General features: G+C 46.4%; 1 protein-coding gene across 1 annotated transcript; it reads right to left on the bottom strand.

Annotated features, from left to right (window-relative positions):
- Window positions 1-632: 632 nt before the first annotated feature.
- On the bottom strand, window positions 633-22,671 carry fkbp7 (FKBP prolyl isomerase 7). Its single transcript, XM_038789297.1, has 4 exons — window positions 22,378-22,671; window positions 11,180-11,331; window positions 2,846-2,973; window positions 633-1,040 (listed from the first exon to the last, which is right to left on the bottom strand). The coding sequence occupies exons 1-4, from the start codon at window positions 22,569-22,571 to the stop codon at window positions 879-881; spliced, it is 636 nt and encodes a 211-aa protein (XP_038645225.1). The 5' UTR covers window positions 22,572-22,671; the 3' UTR covers window positions 633-878.
- Between the last annotated feature and the right edge of the window lie 57 nt (window positions 22,672-22,728).

Raw genomic sequence — 22,728 nt, 5'->3', positions numbered from 1 at the left:
TTGAAGGGTCCGGGGGCGGCCTGTTGGGGTGGGGGCCTCTGTAGTGGCCTGGCCTGCGACTGGGGCCCACTGAGCGGCGGGCCAGACTCTGTTCCCTGGCTTCCTTTCTTACGCGCCGGCTCCTGTAGCCCTGCGCCATTTGGCGTTGGGGCCGGCGCGGGGAAGGCCACTGTGCATGCACTAGTTGGCGCCGGCCCAACTGCGCATGTGCGGACTCCGCGGTGCTGGGATCAGCAGCTGGAGCGGGGTGGGCCGCTCCAGCATCGTGCTAGCCACCTGTGGGCCGCAGAATAGGGGTCTACGCCGGAGTAAAACACTCCCGTTTTTACGCCGGTATCGGCACTTAGCTGCCCGATGGGAGAATCCCGCCCTATGTTTCTAATTACATTGAAGGCAGAGAATATGCTTTCTTCTGGTCAGCAAACTTCTAGAGCCCCCGAGGAAAGGACTAACTGAACAATACGAAGGATGATTTTATTTTCACAACTTATATTTCTTTAGCTCTTGCATCCTGTTACACAATAGCTTGTAATTTCTATCAGCAGCAATTAGTTATACAATTTCAGTCATTTCAACAATTAGTTAATAAACAGTCAATATCCAGAAAATGAGACACGGGATTACGGCAGATCATTTCAAAACATTTATTTGACTGGTCGTTGTACAATCCAATATTTTTTTTTAAAATAAACACGGGAATGATCCAGTTCCACAGTCTTTGACTATTAATCACAACTTATGTATCAAAAGGTCAACATTTTGGCAAAAATATTTTGTATTCTGAAATAACAAGGCAAGTATTAAAGTACTCAGTGGTTTCTGAAAACAAACTGCATTTTAGTTAGGTAGATATTAAACTATTTTAAGATTAAAAAATGCTACAGCTCATCATGCTGAAAAACATTGTACTCTCTGGTAGAAATGTAACCATCTCCATCATGATCATTTTTTCGGAGTATATCCTCGAGGACACGATCTTTGTAACTAGGATCTTGCTTCCTAGAATCTTTCTTAAACTCCTCCTGTAAATATATCTTCAGCTGAAATGAATAAAGGAGAGTCCATTTCAAATCTGCTTTGAAGTAAAGAAATGATAGGTCTTCTAAAAACATGACTAAAAATAAATAAATCATGTGATCAAATTTTCAATGAAGTAACAGAGAAGGTTCAGGGGCCAAGCGTAGAGCAAAATTAATGCATATCAGATTAAATGAGGTTGTCTTCTGGTAGAGTGGGTAACATCCCTGCCTCTCCAGACAAGTCCTGCGCCAAGTCTTAACAGCCAAGGAAGGTGCATTCCTAATTTGGTCAAATAGATTTAAGTATCAATCTGCAAATCTTTCCAACACACACCAATGGCAGGCGATAAAAGCAGGACAGATTTATTGTAAGTTCTCTACCATCACTATCTATAGCTTCAGAGTACAACACATGTAAAAGTGCTTGTTAGCAGAGCAATTTGGACTTCCTGAGTGAACTATAACACACACACATACACATACATCAGTGTGAATATGAAATTGGCTAAAGGACAGAAGAGAGATTAATGGTGTATTTCAGACTAGAGAGGATGTACACATATCCCATGAACGAATAAAAGAAATAGATTGGTAAAATAAGCAGATGAAATTTAATGCAGAGCAGTGTAAAGTGAAAACATTTTTGTAGGAAGACGGAGGGCACTTAATGACAATTTTAAAGGGAGTGCAGCAAACGAGGAAGCTGGGGTCTAAATATACACACACCAATCTTTGACGGTGGCATGACAAGGGGAAAGCTGTTAAAATGAAAAATAATATGAATCCTTGACTTCATTAAGCGAGAGTACAAAAGTTAGGAAGTTATGCTCAAACTTTATAACCCTGGCTAGTCTTCAGCTCAAGTAGTGAGATCAATTCTGGGCACCACACTATTCGGAAGAATGCCAAGGCCTTGGAGAGGGTGCAGAAACGTTTTACTAGATTGGCTGCAGGGCACAGACTTGACAAGGTGATTGGCAAAAGAACCAGAGGAAGCATTTTTTGTTTTAAAAGTCGTTGTGGTTTGAAAAGCATTGCTGTAAAGTTGTTGGAAGCAGATTCAATAACACACTAAACTGAAGGGAAGTGGATAAATACATGAACGGAAAGCATTTACTTTTTATTTTTTTTTAAAAGGGAAAGCATTTACAGGGCTATGGGAAGAGAGGATGGGGTGGGACTAATTAAGTAGCTTTATCAAAGAGCTGGAGAAGGCACCGCAGGCTGAAAGGATTTTAGTTGAAATTGTTTACGTGCATCAAAGAGATAATGTCAGTGCTTGAAATGGAACATTATCCACTTTTGGCTTGCAGTAGCCCGGTAGCACAAGTGGATAGCACTGTGGCTTCACAGCACCAGGGTACCAGATTTGATTTCCGGCTGGGTCACTGTCTGTGCGGAGTCTACACGTTCTCCCCGTGTCTGCGTGGGTTTCCTCCGGGTGCTCCGGTTTCCTCCCACAGTCCAAAAACGTGCAGGTTAGGTGGATTGGCCATGCTAAATTGCCCTTAGTGACCAAAAAGGTTAAGAGGAGTTATTGGGTTACGGGGATAGGGTGGAAGTGAGGGCTTAAGTGGGTTGGTGCAGACTCGATGAATGGCCTCCTTCTGCACTGTATGTTCTATGTAGCAATGCAAAGCATTTGCCTACAGATAGACTTTCACATCAGCACCACCGTGATATAGTTTCTTACGTGCTTCAGTTCAAAAGTGGCAATGTTTTTCTTTCAAAAATTTTAACACACCATTTTTCCTAAGAAGAATATACTTCAAATCATTTTAGGTTTGACATAACTAATCCTTCCAAAAAAATGTATATTTGCATACCTCATCACGGGAAAGTTTACTATCACTGTCCAAATCAATGAGCTTGAAAGATTCCACACTCCGAGGTCCTCGTCTCACTGTATAGAGTTCAATTTCGAAAATCAGGGTTGAATTGGGCGGTATGTTTTCTGCGTAAAGAACCAAACATTATTTCTCTTTAATGCAAAGGTTTACATCTGGCCTTCATTTCCCCAAGAGTATTAACATTTCTACTGTTTCTTCCTTATCCAAATAGATAGGGCACTTGATACCATTTCTCCTTGACAATTAAAGGCATGTGCTAATTCACTGACAAGAGCCACATGCCTAATGCTTTTCGATTTCTTGAATTGTTGTTGTATAAAGTAACCTAACAGACAAAAGGCAATCCTGACCTATTGAGGAAACCATATGCTACTTAGGAATGGCATACAAATTTGTGGGCCAGTCCTCAGCTGTAACCAATTGTGGATTATCATTCCCATATTAAAGACAGACATTCAAATCATGATGCTCAGCTAGTAATTAAAGTTTTAACAACGTTCTTTAACGTAACAAGACTAAAAAGATGTTTCCTGATTCAAACAGGAGTGTGCCTTTTAATTCCTCACCACAGTCATGTCCCATAACATCAGTTAATCCTCAGTCCAAAGATGTGCAGGTTAGGTGGATTGGCCACGCAAATTTGCCCACGCAAATTTGCCCCTCAGTGTCCAAAAGGATAGGTCGGGTTACTTGTATAGCGACACCCAGTGCTCCTTCCCACTCCATCAACTCCTTGTATATCTCCAAAACCCTCCCCTCTCCAACCCCTGTTTTTGACATCACCTTATCCTGTAGTCCCTTCAGGGGAGGCGAGGAAAGCTTGGAACTTGCCTCCATATAAAATCCCGCACCTGAAGGTACCAAAACCCGTTCCCACCCGGCAGCTCGAACTCCTCCTCCAGTGCCTCCAAGGTCGGAAAGCCCTCCTGGACGAATAGGTCCCCAAATCTCTCAATCCCTGCCCGCTGCCATCTCTTAAAGCCCCCATCATGCCCCCTGGGTTAAACCGGTGGTTGTCACAGATCGGTGATCACACTGACGCCCCCTCCAGTCCCATGTGCTGCCTCCATTGCCCCCACACCTTAGGGCTGCCACCACCACAGGGCTTGTAGAGTACCGAACCGGCGAGAACGGTAGAGGCGCCGTTAGTAAAGCCTCCAAACTCGTACCTTTGCATGATGCTGCTTCTACTCACTCCCAAAGCGACCCCTCCCCCACTGCCCACTTCCTGACCATCGATATGTTGGCCGCCCAATTATCATTAATGAAGCTCGGAGGGCCAAGCCCCCGTTCTCCGTGACCCCATTCCTGGAGTGCCTTCTTTACTCTCGGGGTTTTGTCTGCCCATACAAATCCCGATATTGCCTCGTTCATTTTCCTGAAAAAAGCATGGGACAAAAATCGGTAGACATTGAAAAAAAGAGCAGTCTCGGAAGGACCGTCATCTCCACCATATGGACCCGCCCCGCCAGCGGGAGCATGTCCCATCTGCGGAAGTCCCTTTTCATTTGATCGACCGCTTTGCCCAGATTTAACTTGTGAAGCTGCCCCAATCCTTAGCCACTTGAATCCCCAGATATCTAAAACTCCTCATAACCACTTTAAAAAGGTAACTCCTTCAGTCTCCTTTCCTGCCCCCGTGCCCTGGATCATGAACATCTCTCTCTTTTCCATATTAACTTGTAGCCTGAAAATCGCCCAAATTCTCCTAGTACCTCCATGATTTCGGCCATCCCCACACCGGGTCTGTGACAGAGCAGCAGCAAATCGTCCACATAGAGAGATACTCCGTGCTCTATCTAACTAACTACCCCCCCATCCCCCATCCCCTGCCAGGCATTTGATGATCTAAGGGCCATCGGTAAGGGCTCTATGGCCAGGGAAAACAGTAATGGGGAGAGCGGGCATCCCTGCCTTGTCCCCCTACAGAGACCGAAGTATTCTGACTCCGGACTCAGTTGGTTCTTACACTTGCCACCGGTGCCTGATATAACAGCCGGACCCAATCCACAAATCTCAGCCGGAATCCAAACCTGCCTAAAATATCCCAAAGTACTTCCACTCCACCCGGTCAAAAACCTTCTCCGCGTCCATGGCTACTACCACCTCAACCTCGTGCTCCTCCGCTGGCATCATTATAACATTAAGAAGCTGTCTAATATTGGACATCTGGGGCGAAATTCACCGACCCCACGCAGGGTCGGAGAATCGGCTGGCGGCGGTGTTATTCCCGCTCCCGCCGGGTTTTGAATTTTCCGAGCGGCCAAAAACCGGCGTAGTGCAAATCCCGCCGGCAGCCTCTGAGAACAGCTGGCGCTGGCGGGAAGTCATTTCATTTTTACTGTCAACAAATCTCCGGCCCGGATGGGCCGAAGTCCCGCCGACGTGGCCATGGGTCACGTCGGCGAAAATCACAGTAGGTTTATAACGGCGTCAACCATTAATGATGGTTGACGCTGTTCAGTTACCTACATCGAGTGTGGGGGGGGGGGAGGAGGAGAGTACCGCCGTTTGTGTGGGGGGGGGGGGGGGGGGGGGAGGGGAGAGAGTACCGGCGTTTGTGTGGGGGGGGGGGGGGGGGAAGAGTACCCGCCGTTTGTGGGGTGGTGGGGGGGGAGAGAGTACCGGCGTTTGTGGGGTGGTGGTGGTGGGGGGAGAGTACCGGCGTTTGTGGGGTGGTGGGGGGGGGGGGAGAGAGTACCGGCGTTTGTGGGGTGGTGGGGGGGGGGGGGGGGGGGGGGGGGGGGAAGAGTACCGGCGTTTGTGGGGTGGTGGGGGAAGAGAGTACCGGCGTTTGTGGGGTGGTGTGGGGGGGGAGGAGAGAGAGAGAGAGTACCGGCGTTTGTGGGGTGGTGGTGGGGGGAGAGTACCGGCGTTTGTGGAGTGGTGGTGGTGGTGGGGGGGGGCGGTAGTAGGGGTGGGGGGGGGGGGGGAGGGGGGTGGGGTAGGGGGCAGAGGCGTGCGGGGGGGGGGGCGATGGTGCGTTGGCCCCGGGCATCCATTGGATGGGGGCATCAGCAGATCTTCCTCAAGGCTCCCCTTCCTCCCAGCTGCCTTGTCTTTGTTTGAGAGAGAAATGAAATGAAATGAAATGAAAATCGCTTATTGTCACGAGTAGGCTTCAATGAAGTTACTGTGAAAAGCCCCTAGTCGCCACATTCCGGCGCGTGTCCGAAGCCAGCAATTTAGCCTTGTGAGCTAAACGAGAGAGAGAGAGAGAGAGAGAGAGAGAGAGGAGTATATTCCTGCCTAAACCCAGGAATATTGCCTGGTTAGAATGCAGAGGGAAATGCTGGGATTCCGGGGTGGGAGATGTTGGGGCAGCAGGGTAGCATGGTGGTTAGCATAAATGCTTCACAGCTCCAGGGTCCCAGGTTTGATTCCCGGCTGGGTCACTGTCTGTGTGGAGTCTGCACGTCCTCCCCCTGTGTGCGTGGGTTTCCTCCGGGTGCTCCGGTTTCCTCCCACAGTCCAAAGATGTGCGGGTTAGGTGGATTGGCCATGCTAAATTGCCCGTAGTGTCCTAATAAAAGTAAGGCTAAGGGGGGGGGTTGTTGGGTTACGGGTATAGGGTGGATACGTGGGTTTGAGTAGGGTGATCATGGCTCGGCACAACATTGAGGGCCGAAGGGCCTGTTCTGTGCTGTACTGTTCTATGTTCTATGTGTCTGGATTTGTCTATTTCAGCTTTAGCCTCTGCGATTTCAGGTCAGTTTCACAACAACAGGAAAAACACGCAGAGAGAGAGGGAAAAACTTTTGGCAAAGTTTCTGGGTTCTGCCTTTATAATTCACAGCGCAGAAAGGGTTCTGCGCTGTGAATTATCAAGGCACCTTTTCTAATCCTGGGGAGAAACAACCTTTTGAAGAGTCTGAGGAAATAGCAAGAATTCAGGATTAATTCTGCCTCTCCACCCCCTGGGTCCTCTTTCTCTCCTCCTCCCACTTTCTCCTCCCTCCCCCTTTCTCCTCTCTCTCTCTCTCACATGCTCCTTCTCCTTGCCCTTTGTTCCAGAGCTATTTGATCCCCCTGTGCACTGGCACAGATTTACAGTGCGGTTTAGGTTTTTGTTTACCCCAGGTGTGGGGGCGGGGAAAAGAGGGATGGATGAGGTTAGATGGAGGATGATTTGGGAGGGGGGGGTGGGGGTGGTTCAATGCAGTGCCCCTGAGGAATGCCGAACCCCACACCCACCCCTACCCCCCTCCCCCCCACCCACCCCTACCCTCCCTCCCCCCCACCCCTACCCCTACCCCCCCTCCACCCCCCACCCTACCCTCCCTCCCCCCCACCCCTCCCCCCTCCCCCCCACCCCTACCCCCCTCCCCACCCACCCTACCCCCCCCCCCCCCTCCCCCCACCCCTACCCTCCCTCCCCCCCACCCTACCCCCCTCCCCCCACCCCACCCCCTCCCCACCCACCCATACCCCCCGCCCCCCCACCCCTACCCCCCTCCCCACCCACCCCTACCCCCCTCCCCACCCACCCCTACCCCCCTCCCCACCCACCCCTACCCCCCCTCCCCACCCCCCCTACCCCCCCTCCCACCCACCCTCCCCCCCTCCCACCCACCCCTCCCCCCCCCTCCCCCACCCACCCCCTACCCCCCTCCCACCCCCCCTCCCCCCCCTCCCCACCCACCCCTACCCCCCCTCCCCACCCACCCCTCCCCCCCCTCCCCACCCACCCCTCCCCACCCACCCCACCCACCCCTCCCCTCTCCCCACCCCCCCTCCCCACATACCCCTCCCCCCCCCCTCCCCACCCACCCCTCCCCCCCCTCCCCAACCCCCCTCACCCCACAAACGCCGGTACTCTCTCTCTATCTCTCCCTTCCCCCCCCCCAACGCCGGTACTCTCTCCCTTCCCCCCCCCCAAACGCCGTACTCTCTCCCCCCCCCACCCCCCCCAAACGCCGGTACTCTTACTCTCTCCCCCCCCCCAAACCACCCCCCCCAAACGCCGGTACTCTCTCCCCCCCCCCACCACCCCCAAACGCCGGTACTCTCGCCCCCCCCGCCACCCCACAACACCGGTACTCTCTCCCCCCCGCCCCCAAACGCCGGTACTCTCTCCCCCCCCCACCACCCCACAAACGCCGGTACTCTCTCCCCCCCGCCCCCAAACGCCGGTACTCTCTCCCCCCCCCACCACCCCCCCACAAACGCCGGTACTCTCTCCCCCCCCACCACCCCACAAACGCCGGTACTCTCTCCCCCCCCCCGGCCCCCAAACGCCGGTACTCTCTCCCCCCCCCCACCACCCCACAAACGGCGGTACTCTTCCCCCCCCCCCCCCCCCACCACCCCACAAACGGCGGTACTCTCCCCCCCCACTCCCCCACACACACACGCCGGTACTCTCCCTCCCCCCCCCACACAAACGCCGGGACGCGCCACTTCCGCAGCGGGTGAAACTGACGCGTATAGCGTCAGTCCGCTGCTGGCCCTTTCGGAAATGGAGATTTAGGGCCTAAAAGCAGGCCGCGACGTCGGAGTCACCGGCGCCGCTTTTGCCCGCCGGAAATGGGCGTCACGTAGGTCCGCGGTGAAATTCGCCCCAGGTGCCTGCCTTTCACAAACCCCGCCTGATCCTCCCCGATAACCTTCAGGACACAATCCTCTATTCGAGTGGCCAAAATCTTTGCCAGCAATTTAGCATCTACATTAAAAAGGGAAATTGGCCTGTACGATCCACAGCTCTCCGGGTCCTTGTCTCACTTCAGAATGAGAGAAATTGATGCCTGTGACAGTGTTGGGGGAAGCACTTCCAGCTCCTTGGACTTATTAAAAGCCTTAAGCAGCCCTAGCAACCCGGAAAACGTTTTATAAAATTCCACTGGGAATCCGTCAGGTCCCGGGACCTGACCCGATTGCATCGCCCCCAATCGTCTATACCCTCCCCGATCCAGCATCCTGCTAGCTTTCTCCCCATATTCTTATATTGCCCCTTTTACCCTCCTCAGCTGTCCCTCCGCCTTACATGTGGAACCATCATAGAATTTACAGTGCAGAAGGAGGCCATTCGGCCCATAGAGTCTGCACCAGCTCTTTGAAAGAGCACACCCCACCCCATCCCCACAACCCAGTCACCCCACCCAACACTAAGGGCTGTGGGAGGAAACCGGAGCACCCGGAGGAAACCACGCACATATGGGGAGAACGTGCAGACTCCACACAGTGACCCAAGCCGCAAATCGAACCTGGGACCCTGGAGCTGTGAAGCAATTGTGCTAACCATCATGCTACCATGCTGCCCTAAGGAAAGGAGCCCAAATTCCATTTGGAGTCTCTAACGGTCCTTCAGGAGCTCCTCATCCGGAGATTCTGAATATCTCCTGTCCAACTGTAAGATTTCTCCAACTAACCTGTTCAGCTCCGTCCATTCGGTCTTCTCGCTATGGGCCCCGAATCAAAATATAACCGCTTTGCCTCCCACACCACCCCAGCCACTGTCTCTCCCATGTCGTTGTTCTTTATATACCCCCGAATGGCCTCTCTCACAGATCTCGTCATCCACTAACAACCCTGCATCTAAACTGCACTGCGGGCGCTGGGACTTTCCTGTGCTTACCTGTAGGTCAATCCAATGTGGCGCGTCGTCTGACACCACAATTGCTGAGTACTCAGTGTCCTCCACCCCTGCTAACAGGTGTTTTATCCCAGTTCAAAAAAAATCTATCCTGGAGTATACCTTGTGCACATGGGGGTAGAAGGAATAGTCCTTTCTCTTTGGCTTCCTGAATCTCCACGGATCAACCCCTCCATGCGTTCCGTAAACCCCCTTAGTTCTTTCGCCATTGCTGATACCTTCCCTGGCCGAGAACTCGACCGGTCCATTCTTGGATCCAGAACCGTGTTGAAGTCACCCCCCATAACCAACCGGTGCGAGTCAAGCTCCGGGATCTTTCCCAGCACCTTCCTGACAAACGCAACATCATCCCAGTTGGGGGCATATATATTTACCAACACCACAGCCATTCCCTCCAGTTTCCCGCGAACCATAATAAATCTGTCTCCCGGGTCTGCCTCTATCTTCCCCAGCTCAAATGCCACCCTTTTGTTAATCAGGACGGCCACATCCCTTGTTTTAAAGTCCAGTTCCGAATGGAATACCTGTCCGACCCATCCCTTCTTCAGTCTAACCTGGTCTCCCAGCTTCAAGTGCGTCTCCGGTAACATGGCCACGTCCGCTTTTAGCTGTCTCAAGTGTGAGAACACACGGTTCCTTTTGATCAGCCCATTTAGTCCACGAACATTCCACATAACCAGTCTGGTTGCCGGGGGGAGGGGCTCTTGCTTCTCTCTCCTATCGATTAGCCATGACCTTTCCTAGGCTAGCCCCTAGCCCATGTCCTGCACCTCACCTAGCCCGCCCCTCGGCAGCCACCGCCATCTGGTCTCCATCTCCGACCTCCTGAAGTCCCTTAGTCGTCAGCAGACCCCCCCCCTTCCTTTTGGAAAATTGCCTACTCTAGACTCATCCTTCCAATCGCGGGTATTATACTTACATTGATAAGCTCTATTATCACAAAAGTTCTATTACAAAAGCATTCTTATCCGTCATCTTGTTTTTATTATTATTAGTGCTTACTACTTTGACAATGCTGAGGTTTATTTGCTGCCCAAGTTACTGAAGCACTGATGTACTTGCCTTTTGACCCATACAACTTGTGATCATTCATTTATTATAGTCAAAAATCTATTACTTTTTATTAACATTAGTAAAGTTAGTAAACCTGGGACCAATTTTGAGTGTACGTACCGTGTAGAAATAAATGCATGCGTTCTACTCTAGCAACACCAGATGTTCATCTTTCTCAGCATGCATAATTGCTCAAAGGTATTAATGGATTATGTGGATGGACAAGCATCTCCTGAGGAACTGCACAAAATTTTAAACAGTTGAAAAAGTGAGGCATCACCAATTAGTCAAGTCAATACAGATGTTTAAGTATGCAATACATGTAAAAAAGTAGCAATAATGTTAGGTTTGTGCATAATCAGATCTATGTCTAAAACATTCCAAACATTTGTTTAATAAATAATGGGATAAAAATGCAGGAAATGCCATGCTGCCATTTGTTCAAAGATAATCTGAAAATTTATAAAATAATGTTCATGCTTTTGGCCAAAATCTTCCAGACTGTTAAGTAGCATGCATTAAATCACTGCTGCTTCACAGATGAAGTTTATAGAGCACAGCATGTATGTTAGTGACCATGTCAAACCGGGAGAACTTGTATTACATTAACGAGGTGCCAAAAAAAAGTAAACAGGAAAACTTGTTAAATTGCAGTTAGATATTACCTTTGCCAATGACTCCATATCCGAGAGAAGGTGGTATTATTAACTTCCTTTTTTCTCCTTCACACATGCCAGTCATACCAATGTCTAATCCTTTTATCACTTGCCCAACACCAAGTATAAACCACTTAGGGTGGCCTTCATTGTCTGTACGACTGTAAGAATAAATACAAAATGTTTTATTCAATTAGCTAGCTTATAATTTTTTCAATAAATCAAAACACAAAATTATAATATTTTAAGAAAGCTGTTTTCCAGAGAAGCTGGACCACCTAATCAAAATATAAAGTAAAAGAACAACAATTTTCCCCCCAACACAGAATCCAAATATAACACCCTTAGGGCATAAAGCAAGCTGAAAATGTATTCAAGACATCCGTTCATTTTAATTTGTTATGTTGAAATGCAATTTAGAAATTAATATACATTGGAGACACTGCTGTCCCTAAATCCATAAACTACATTAAAGGGTCAATAAACTAAGTTACATGATCCCTGACTACAGTCATGTCTCATAACTTTATTCAATCTTCCTTTCCAACCCAGTATCCTGATTGTGCAGAGAAAGCCCATTTTGGATTTGCTTTCCTACAAATCTAAGATATTGTGAAGATTTATTTCTGTTTAGTTCATGATAGTTATCAGGAGGTCAATAATCCACGAGCAGCTTGTGCACATCCTTAATTTGCAGTATGCCAGCAAATCAGTATTTGGCTTTCATGTTGAAGATTCTACAGGGCCTTGTAAAGGATGGACATATTCCAGAGGATGTAGGGATTTGCCCCACCTATGTTGTTTCATACAGTGACCCAAAGAACATCATGCAATCTTGACCCATTGAGGAAACCATATGCTACTTAGAAATGACATAGGTTTGGGGGCCAATGCTCAGTTGAATCACAGAATAATACAGTAGAGTAGAGGCCCTTTGGCCCATCGAGTCTACACTGACACATAAAAGACCCTGACCTGTCCACCTAATCCCTCTCGCCAGCACTTGGCCCATAGTCTTGAATCTTATGGAGTGTCAAGTATTAATCCAGGTACTTTTTAAAGGATAGGAGGCATCCCACCTCTACCACCCTCCCACACAGTGCATTCCAGACCGTCACCACTCTCTGGGTAGAAACGTTTTTCCTCAAATCCCTCCTAAACCTTCCACCCCTCACTTTGAACTTGTGTCCACTCTTAACAGACCCTTCAACTCGGGGAAACAGCTGCTCCCTATCCATCCTGTCCATGCCCCTCATAAACCTGTACACCTCAATCAGGTCACCCCTCTGTCTTCTCTGCGCCAGAGAAAACAACCCAGGCCTATCCAACCTTTCTTTATAACTTAAATGTTCCATCCTAGCCAACTTTCTGGTGAATCCTCTCTACATCCCCTCCAGTGCAATTACATCCTTCCTATTATGTGGCGGGCAGAATTGCACATAATACTCCAGCTGTGGTCTCACTAAAGTTCTATACAGCTCATCATGACTCCCTGCTTTTGTAATCTGTGCCTCGATTGATAAAAACGAGGGTCCCATATGCCTTTTTCACCACTGCCCTTCTGTCTTCAGAGATCTATGGACAAATATGCCAAGGTCCTTTTATTCTTCAGAACTTCCCAGTGCCAGACCTTTCATAGTATACTTCCTTGTCAAATTACTCCTTCGAAAGTATATATCATACTTTTCAGGGTTAAATTCCATCTGCCACTATCCGCCCATTTGACCATCCTGTTTATCTTCCTGTAACCCAAGGCACTCAACCAATTGTGACCAGTTTGGACTACCATTCCCATATTAAAGTTAGAGGTACAAATCTTGCCACATCTCAATCTTAAATAGAACTATGACTTCAAAACAAGTAGATATTTAATTATAATTTATACTGATCTTGCCTCTGGTAACTGCATCAAATTGAGAGTACATCTGATTCTTAAACTCTGTTGCTGGTATGATGAGAAATGTCTCCATTCAGAGCAAAAAAAAACTTTATCTGAATCCAAGCATCACTATAAGGAATTCAGAAACCATTCCCAATTACTACACATGTTACACGGTACACATGACCTGGAAGCTTTTTCGGTTATGTTACTTCATGTTTCAATAATAATAAACTACAGAATTTTTCCATTTAGTTTCCAAAATTGAACATTGTTTTTCATATCAGGACTTGCCTGCATGCTGAAAGCTTCTTACGGTAACTGAACAATTCATGCCAATCTATTCAAAATGGTCAATCAGGAGACAACACAAAACGGAAATGCATCGGCATTCCTTTGTGAGTGAATTATAGAACTTTCAGAAAAATATTCAATACATTGTATAACACACATCAGAGACTGACATAATTTCATGTCTGGGTTATCATTGGTTTCAAATGAACAATATTGAAAAATAAACTTTTAAAGTTTAAAGCAAAGGAAAAAATGCACATAAAAATAATAAAGTAAACCAGAATAATAGGAGAAAGGGATGACAGTGATTACAGATTAAAATGTTCACATTTATCTTCAGTTTACTAACCCATTAACACAAGAACTAGGAGCAGGAGTAGGCCATCTGGCCGCTCGAGCCTGCCCCACCATTCAATGAGATCTTGGCTGATCTTTTGTGGACTCAACTCCACTTTCCGGCCCGAACACCATAACCCTAAATCCCTTTATTCTTCAAAAAACTATCTACCTTTACCTTAAAAAACATTTAATGAAGGAGCCTCAACTGCTTCACTGGGCAAGGAATTCCATAGATTCACAACCCTTTAGGTGAACAAGTTCCTCCTAACTCAGTCCTAAATCTACTTCCCCTTATTGTGAGGCTATGCCCCCTAGTTCTGCTTTCACCTGCCAGTGGAAATAACCTGCCCGCATCCATCCTATCTATTCCCTTCATAATTTTATATGTTTCTATAAGATCCCCCCTCATCCTTCTAAATTCCAACGAGTACAGTCCCAGTCTACTCAACCTCTCCTCGTAATCCAACCCCTTCAGCTCTGGGATTAACCTAATGAATCTCCTCTGCACACCCTCCAGTGCCAGTACGTCCTTTCTCAAGTAAGGAGACCAAAACTGAACACAATACTCCAGGTGTGGCCTCACTAACACCTTATACAATTGTAGCATAACCTCCCTAGTCTTAAACTCCATCCCTCTAGCAATGAAGAACAAAATTCAATTTGCCTTCTTAATCACCTGTTACACCTGTAAACCAACTTTCTGTGACTCATGCACGAGCACACCCAGGTCTCTCTGCACAGCAGCATGCTTTAATATTTTATCATTTAAGTAATAATTCCGTTTGCAGTTATTCCTACCAAAATGGATGACCTCACATTTGTCAACATTGTATTCCATCTGCCAGACCCTAGCCCATTTACTTAACCTATCCAAATCCCTCTGCAGACTTCCAGTATCCTCTGCACTTTTCGCTTTACCACTCATCTTAGTGTCATCTGCAAACTTGGACACATTCCCTTGGTCCCCAACTCCAAATCATCCATGTAAATTGTGAACAATTGTGGGCCCAACACGGATCCCTGAGGGACACCACTAGCTACTGATTGCCAACCAGAGAAACCCCCATTAATCCCCACTCTTTACTTTCTATTAATTAACCAATCCCCTATCCATGCTACTACTTTACCCTTAATGCCATGCATCTTTATCTTATGCAGCAACCTTTTGTGCGACATCTTGTCAAAGGCTTTCTGGAAATCCAGATATACCACATCCACTGGCTCCCCGTTATCTACTGCACTGGTAATGTCCTCAAAAAATTACACTAAATTAGTTAGGCATGACCTGCCCTTTATGAACCCATGCTTCGTCTGCCCAATGGGACAATTTCTATCCAGATGCCTCGCTATTTCTTCCTCGATGATAGATTCCAGCATCTTCCCGACTACCGAAGTTAAGCTCATTGGCCTAAAATTACCCGCTCTCTGCCTACCTCCTTTTTTCAACAGTGGTGTCACGTTTGCTAATTTCCAATCCACCCCAGAATCTAGTGAATTTTGGTAAATTATCACTAGTGCATTTGCAATTTCCCTAGCCATCTCTTTCAGCACTCTGGGATGCATTCGATCAGAGCCAGGAAACTTGTCTACTTTAGCCCCATTAGCTTGCCCATCACTTCCTCCTTAGTGATAACAATCCTCTCAAGGTCCTCACCTGTCATAGCCTCATTTCTATCAGTCACTGGCATGTTATTTGTGTCTTCCACTGTGAAGACCGACCCAAAAGACCTGTTCAGTTCCTCAGCCATTTCCTCATCTCCCATTATTAAAACTCCCTTCTCATCCTCTAAAGGACCAATATTTACCTTAGCCACTCTTTTTTGTTTTATATATTTGTAGAAATGTTCACTGTCTGTTTTTATATTCTGAGCAAGTTTACTCTCATAATCTATCTTACTCTTCTTTATAGCTTTTTTAGTAGCTTTCTGTTGCACCCTAAAGATTTCCCAGTCCTCTAGTCTCCCACAAATCTTTGCCACTTTGTATGCTTTTTCCTTCAATTTGATACTCTCCCTTATTTCCTTAGATATCCACGGTCGATTTTCCCTCTTTCTTCTGTCCTTCCTTTTTGTTGGTATAAACTTTTGCTGAGCACTGTGAAAAATCGCTTGGAAGGTTCTCCACTGTTCCACCATAAAGTCTTAGCTCCCAGTCTACCTTAGCTAGTTCTTCTCTCATCCCATTGTAATCTCCTTTTGTTTAAGCACAAAACACTAGTATTTGATTTTACCTTCTCAACCTCCATCTGTATTTTAAATTCCATCATATTGTGATCGCTCCTTCCGAGAGGATCCCTATGAGATCATGAATCAATCCTGTCTCATTACACAGGACAAGATCTAGGACCGCTTGTTCCCTCGTAAATTCCATTACATACTGTTCTAGGAAACTATCGCGGGTACATTCTATAAACTCCTCCTCAAGGTTGCCTTGACCGACCTGGTTAAACCAATTGACATGTAGATTAAAATCCCCCATGATAACTGCTGTACCATTTCCACATGCATCGGTTATTTCTTTGTTTATTGCCTGCCCCACCATAACGTTACTATTTGGTGGCCGATAGACTACTCCTATCAGTGACTTTTTCACCTTACTTTTTCTGATTTCCCCCCAAATGGATTCAACTTTATCCTCCATAGCACCGATGTCATCCCTTACTATTGCCCAATTGTCATCCTTAAATAACAGAGCTACACTACCTCCTTTACCATCCACTCTGTCCTTCCGAATAGTTTGATACCCTCGGATATTTAACTCCCAGTCGTGACCATCCTTTAACCATGTTTCAGTAATGACCACTAAATCATAGTCATTCACGATGATTTGCGCCATCAACTCATTTATTTTATTCCGAATACTACAAGCATTCAGGTAAAATACACTTATGTTGATTTTTTTTACCTCTGTTTTGAATCTTAACATCTCCAGTTTTATTCCTTTTAGTATTACTGGGCCTATTCACTGAGCTCCCCTCAGTCACTGTACCTTGTACTGTCGCCTATTTTGATTTTTGACTCTGGCTTCTCTGCCTTACACTTTCCCCCTTACTTCCTTTTGCTTCTGTCCCTGTTTTACTACCTTCCAACTTCCTGCATCGGTTCCCACAACCCTGCCACATTAGTTTAAACCCTCCCCAACAGCTCTAGCAAACACATCGGTTCCAGTCCTGCCCATGAATATTATAAAAATAAAGCTATTGATGTTTAGTTTCGTTACCGAGATGAAATACTAACTTGTATTATGCTCAGTATCAAAAATGTCAGCTGAAAAATACAGGTCAGCTGAGGACGGCCAAATTTCCCTCAACTTGAAAGTAGATTATAGGTTAAAAGAAACTACCATCACAGCTAAAATTTGAATCACACTGACAAAATAGGCTAGAGCTATGCAAGAACATGAAATTGACTGCGCTTGAGCAGTTTAATTTTGTTTTCCAAAGGATAGCTTACGGAAATATTCTTAAAACACAAAAATACACTATTATAATATTTGGCAGATTAGCAACTTCATTTAAGATTTTTCACGCAGCAGCCTTTCTCCAACTGAGAAAATACAGTCAAGTGGCGCAGATCTGTATCTCTCTGATACAGTATTTTTATTAAACATTTTTCGATAAATACAGAATAACACAAGAAAAATAAACCACAACACCACCCCCGCAACAGCTGATGGTGACTAGCTCTTAAAAGTGTAGAATGAACGGCTGCCATATTTTGTAGAACCCCTCAATTGCACCCTTATGGTGTACTTAATTTTTCTCAAGGTGAATAAACTCCATAAGTTCCCTAGCCATAGAGGCATTGGGTGGAGAAACTGACTTCCACGCCAACAGAAATATTCTCTCTGATTAATAAAGAGAAGAATTTTGTTTTCCTCTAGGAGGGGTAACTCCTTACAAAGAGGTTACTGCATCGTTTTTGTCCGCAAGCGAGTTGAGATTATTTGAAGTACTGGTCTGTTCAAAGATAGCTTCATTACTTAGTACAAGGAAGCAAAATCTAGAATGTTAAATATACTCATTACTCCCAAGGAGAGAAAAATATATCTGGCATACTGGGGACCAAAGCATTAATTTGAAATCAAATGGGACCAAGTGATTTATTTGAAAGGTGAAACAACAGTTTTAGATTTAAAAATTCAGATTCAAAACCAAGATATTCTGCATCAACATACTCAAAATCTGCCAGTTATCTTTGAACTAAATGCACACATTTACTGGGAAAGCTCAGAGGTACATGCAGCGCAAGTACATTAAAACACAGACAACCAACAGCAGAGAATGGAGGCCTTCGGTAGACTTGCAGTAAATTTTGACAAATAACAGCTAATTTGAGCAAATTAATCAGATCTGTTGTAGAATAAAAAACATTAAAATACTAGAAATGCCCTTCAAATGCACGAGTGTCTGTAAAAACAGAAGGCAGGTTAACCTTTAAGGAACATCCCCTTTTCTTCAAAACTGAACACTTTAAGCAACCCCTTCAATAAGAATAAACAAAAAGGAGGGCAAGAAAATAGACAACTACTGCAACCAGATAGAAAGCTATTGGAGTTGAATGCCCTTGTTAATTCACGTAAACGTTGTCCTGAATTTTACAGCAAACATCGTCAGCATTCACATTGGATTTGTTTATTGTCACGTGTATCAAGGTACAGTGAAAAGTATTTTTCTGCATACAGTTCAGATAGATAATTCCGTACATGCAACTTTTGACATCTGCACATGCAGAAATCTAAAAGCCACTGTCAGTAATTCCCTGTTTCTCGAAATTGTGTTGTTTCCATGCCCCACAGATGAAAGTGGTTTAAGATCTCTTAAATTGATGTGAACTTCAATTTACGCAGCACTAGTTTCGCTGGAAAAACACAAAAACAATGCCTTGTTGAATGAGATAACTGGGCAGACCAAGTTCAGAATTACTGAACAACCTCTCCAAGTCTGAAAAATTAAATGTTACACTTCTGAAATGTCAAATTTCTCCTTTAAAATTTTATAGGTTTTGAATATAATATTTCAATTTTATGATATTTCAGTTTCATAATCCCATGTGGATGTCCTAATCGTTTTGCACTCTGTAAAATGATTAAAATAAAGTGAAGATTAATCAGTGCATTTTACTCCCTGCGTTGCTATCTGTAACAATTCTCGAATGTGGTTAGCCTGCTTGATGAAATCACAACTGTTGGATACCAGGAAGGGCGATTTTGAACTCTGGTTAGCTGTCAGCATAAAGGCAATGTGGGCCCAAATTCTCATGAGGGTCAGAAATTTTTGCTGGCGAGATTTCATTCTCCAATTTTCCATGCCCCTTGCCAGTGGCAATGAGATTCCTGCCCTTTCTTTCTTAAATGTTGTAAAATGTAAATATAATTAAAGATCTTCCAAAAAGATGTCTTCCTCTCACTAAATATTCACACATAGCCTCCCGCAAGATGCCCTCCCTCTCACTAAATATTCACTCATATCCTGTTGATGTGATGTCACAGCGGCAAGGTCTACAACAGGTTTTTAAAAGCTTGAACTGAATCAGGCAAGGGGAATCCGCGGGGTGGGAAGAGAAAATGAGTGAGAGAGAGAGAGAGAGAGAGAGAGAGGAGTGATATGCCAGGGTAGTGATCCAGCGGTCACACAATCCTTCTGTGTCTATGTATGTGCCTTGATCTCTGTGGCTCTCAGGTCCCACCTTGCCAGAATGCCAATGGAAACCATGCTGGTATTCTCACTGAAATCATCAGAAGATTCTGTCCCCAGGTGTCACTATCAAAATAGCATCAGGCACAGTAAAAACCATGTCAGCAGGATCGCGAGATCTGTTTCAAAAAATCTTTTCATTCGCCTCATTTCATCAAATACACAAGTGAAATCCAACAGTAACAAGTACATTACCAATCCCCCAAAGAGCGTCCCCTCCGATATACAAACCCCAACCAAAAGTAAAAAAACAAAAAAAAATTAACAGTCACCCTGTAAACAATGTGCTCAACACCACCACTAACCCCCTCCCTCTAATGTTCAATGGCAATCAATTCTTGAAAGTGCATGATAAACAATCCCCATGAATTGTAGAAACCTACCATCCTCCCACTCAACTCCAACTTCACCTTCTCGTGAGTCACAAATTCCAGCAGGTACCCCCGCCACACTGAGGCACAGGCTGGAGAAGATGACCGCCCCAATAGGACCCGCCTTCGGGCAATCAGCAAGGTGAAGCACAAAATGTCTGGCCCCCCCACTCACCTACAGCCTGGGCCGGTCCGACACCCCAAAAATGGCCTCTTGGGGCCCTGGCTCTAAGCTCATATGTACTATCACCGAGATGATCTTACAAACCTCCCTCCAATACTTGGCCAACTTCAGGCAGGACCAGAACAAGTGAACATGGTTTGGAGGGCTCCTCCCACAGCACTCACATACATCCTCCAGCCCCTCAAAGAGTTGGCTCATCCTCGCCCTCGTGAGGTGCGCCCTATACACGACCTTCAGCTCTATAAGCCCCAACCTCGTGCATGAGGTTGAGGCGTTCACCTTCTGGAGCACCTCACACAGACCGTCTTCCATAACCTCCCCTAACCCCTTCTCCCATTTGGTTTTGACCCCCTCCAAGAATACCCCGTCCTCCCCCAAAATCCCCCCGTAGATCGCCGACACCCCCTTCTCAATTCCCCCTGCCGTCAATACCTTTTCTAACAACCGGGGAGCTGGTGCTTTTGGGAAGCTCTAAACCTCCTTCTGAGCAAAGTCCCAGAGCTGTCAGTTTCTAAACCCTTCCCCCTGGCCCAGTCCATATTTCTCCCCCAACACCTCAAGCCTCGCAAAACGACCTCCCAGGAACAGGTCTTCTCTCCCTACCCCCTCCAAACCTTCAGCACTGCCACTACCACCAGATTCCCAGAGTATTTACCCAGGGCCATTGGGAACAGGGCTGTTGCCAACGCCCTCAGTCCAGACACCCTGCACAGACTCTCCTCTATTCTCACACATTGGGATATCCCCCCCCCCCCAACCCAATTCCGCACCGTTTCGGCATTTGCCGCCCAATAATAGTATAATAAATTTGGGAGGCCCAACCCCTCCCTGCCTGCTGCCCTCTCTGCAGAACTACCTTCCTAACCCTAGTTACCTCTCCCCTCCCTCCCCCCTCACCGCCAACCCCCCCCCCCCCCCCCCAATAAAACAAGGTGATCAACTTATCCATCTCCTTGAACAACACCTTCGGCAAAAAGACCAAGATCATTAGATCTTTTAAGGGTAGCTTTCTTTGAGGTTAATGGCAAGTACAGTTACTTTGCTACAGCCTGCAAAATCTGGACCATTAACCTAGTGAGGCCATACAAATCCATTAGTTTTCAGCCTCCTTCAGTCTTGAAAGGATTTATATTTGTATTGCTGTATGTTAGAAATAAGGTATAGATTCAAGCGGGTTCAATTTAGTGTTTTACGTAGGAGAGTGTACAACTCTAGTTGGATTCATGTTAGAGAAAGGTGTTTGCATGTATGGGGTTTTTGGTTTCAGTTCAAACTGTTTCTCTATTGCGTTGAGAGTATACAAGCTTAGAGAAAGAATGAGGCTTTGCTGAGCAACAAGGGGCACCTTGAAGGGAAAAAGACTTTTAAAGTTTGTTTTCAACTGAACCTATAGGCAGTAAAAGCTATAAAAGGTAGAGTGAACAGCTCTCAGCTCTGCTAGAAGCAGGCAAGCGCCAGGGGAGCCACAGGGACAGTTAGTTCTAGAAACTAGAAAATGAACAGAAGTTTCAAGTTAAAAGAACAAAGAAGAACTGGAATTGGAACACGGTACTGTTTACTGAAGTTAAAGGCTGACATGGAAAGGCAGACTGCGCGAGATTGGCTAGACAAAAGTCAGAGATCAGATGCAATCATATGGTTTGGTGTCCCAGTTTCCAGCCTTTGGAAACAATAGTAATCCATTGGGGACTAAGAAACTGAGTTTTTGTACAGTGGTTTGGATGGAAGTGCCAATTCAAGGCAAGGGAATACCGAAAGTACAGTTAGAAAACCTGGAGGCAGATCCATGCTAAAACAGCAGAGAGAAAGCCTTGTTGAGAGGATAGTTGGAAAAGACCAATACAGCACAGGAACAGGTCCTTCGGCCCGCCAAACCTATACCAGTCATGATACCAACCTTTGCCAAAACATTCAACACTTCCTTGTGCCGTATTCCTCTATACCTTGTGCCGTATCCTTCTATACCCATCCTATCGTTTTGTAAAGATGCCTTTTATAGAACAGTACAGCACAGAACAGGTCCCTCGGCCCTCAATGTTGTGCCGAGCAATGATCACCCTACTCAAACCCACGTATCCACCATATACCTGTAACCCAACAACCCCCCCCTTTAACCTTACTTTTTAGGACACTATAGGCAATTTAGCATGGTTAATCCACATCTTTGGACTGTGGGAGGAAACCGGAGCACCCGGAGGAAACCCACGCACACACGGGGACAATGTGCAGACTCCGCACAGACAGTGACCCAGCCGGGAATCGAACCTGGGACCCTGGAGCTGTGAAGCATTTATGCTAACCACCATGCTACTGTGCTGCTCACAATTTTGAATGCCATAAATGTATCTGCTTGCACAACCTCCCCTGGCAACGTGCTACAGACACTCACCACCCTCTTGTGTGAAAAACCTGCCTTGCACATCTCCTCAAGATTTTTCCCCATACCTGCAGTAAATCTGGGACCCGTCTTTTGCTAGGTAACCATCATAATGTGCATTAAGCGCATCTCCGCGTTTGCTCTTCGCAGGACAGTTTTCTGGCTTGTACAGAACTTCGATCTTGACTTCTTCCGCGCAAATACAAATAAAGACGACCGTGGAAACCAGCGAGTAGAACAGCAAAGCACTACGTCGGTACATATTGGATATACGGTTGGTTAACGAACAGCAATAACCGTCAACAGGCTGCTCGAGCTCCGCTGCCACGTCGCAGCGGGCTACGTAACCCCGACAACCACGTAACCCTTTCTTGCCATTGGTTACTCCATCTGTCAATCGGCGCCCGCTCCGCCAACCC

Source organism: Scyliorhinus canicula, chromosome 2, assembly GCF_902713615.1.
Source record: "Scyliorhinus canicula chromosome 2, sScyCan1.1, whole genome shotgun sequence".
Classification (NCBI taxonomy): Eukaryota; Metazoa; Chordata; class Chondrichthyes; order Carcharhiniformes; family Scyliorhinidae; genus Scyliorhinus; species Scyliorhinus canicula.
Note: the sequence above shows the minus strand (reverse complement) of the source record. Positions and strands in the feature narration are given on the sequence as shown.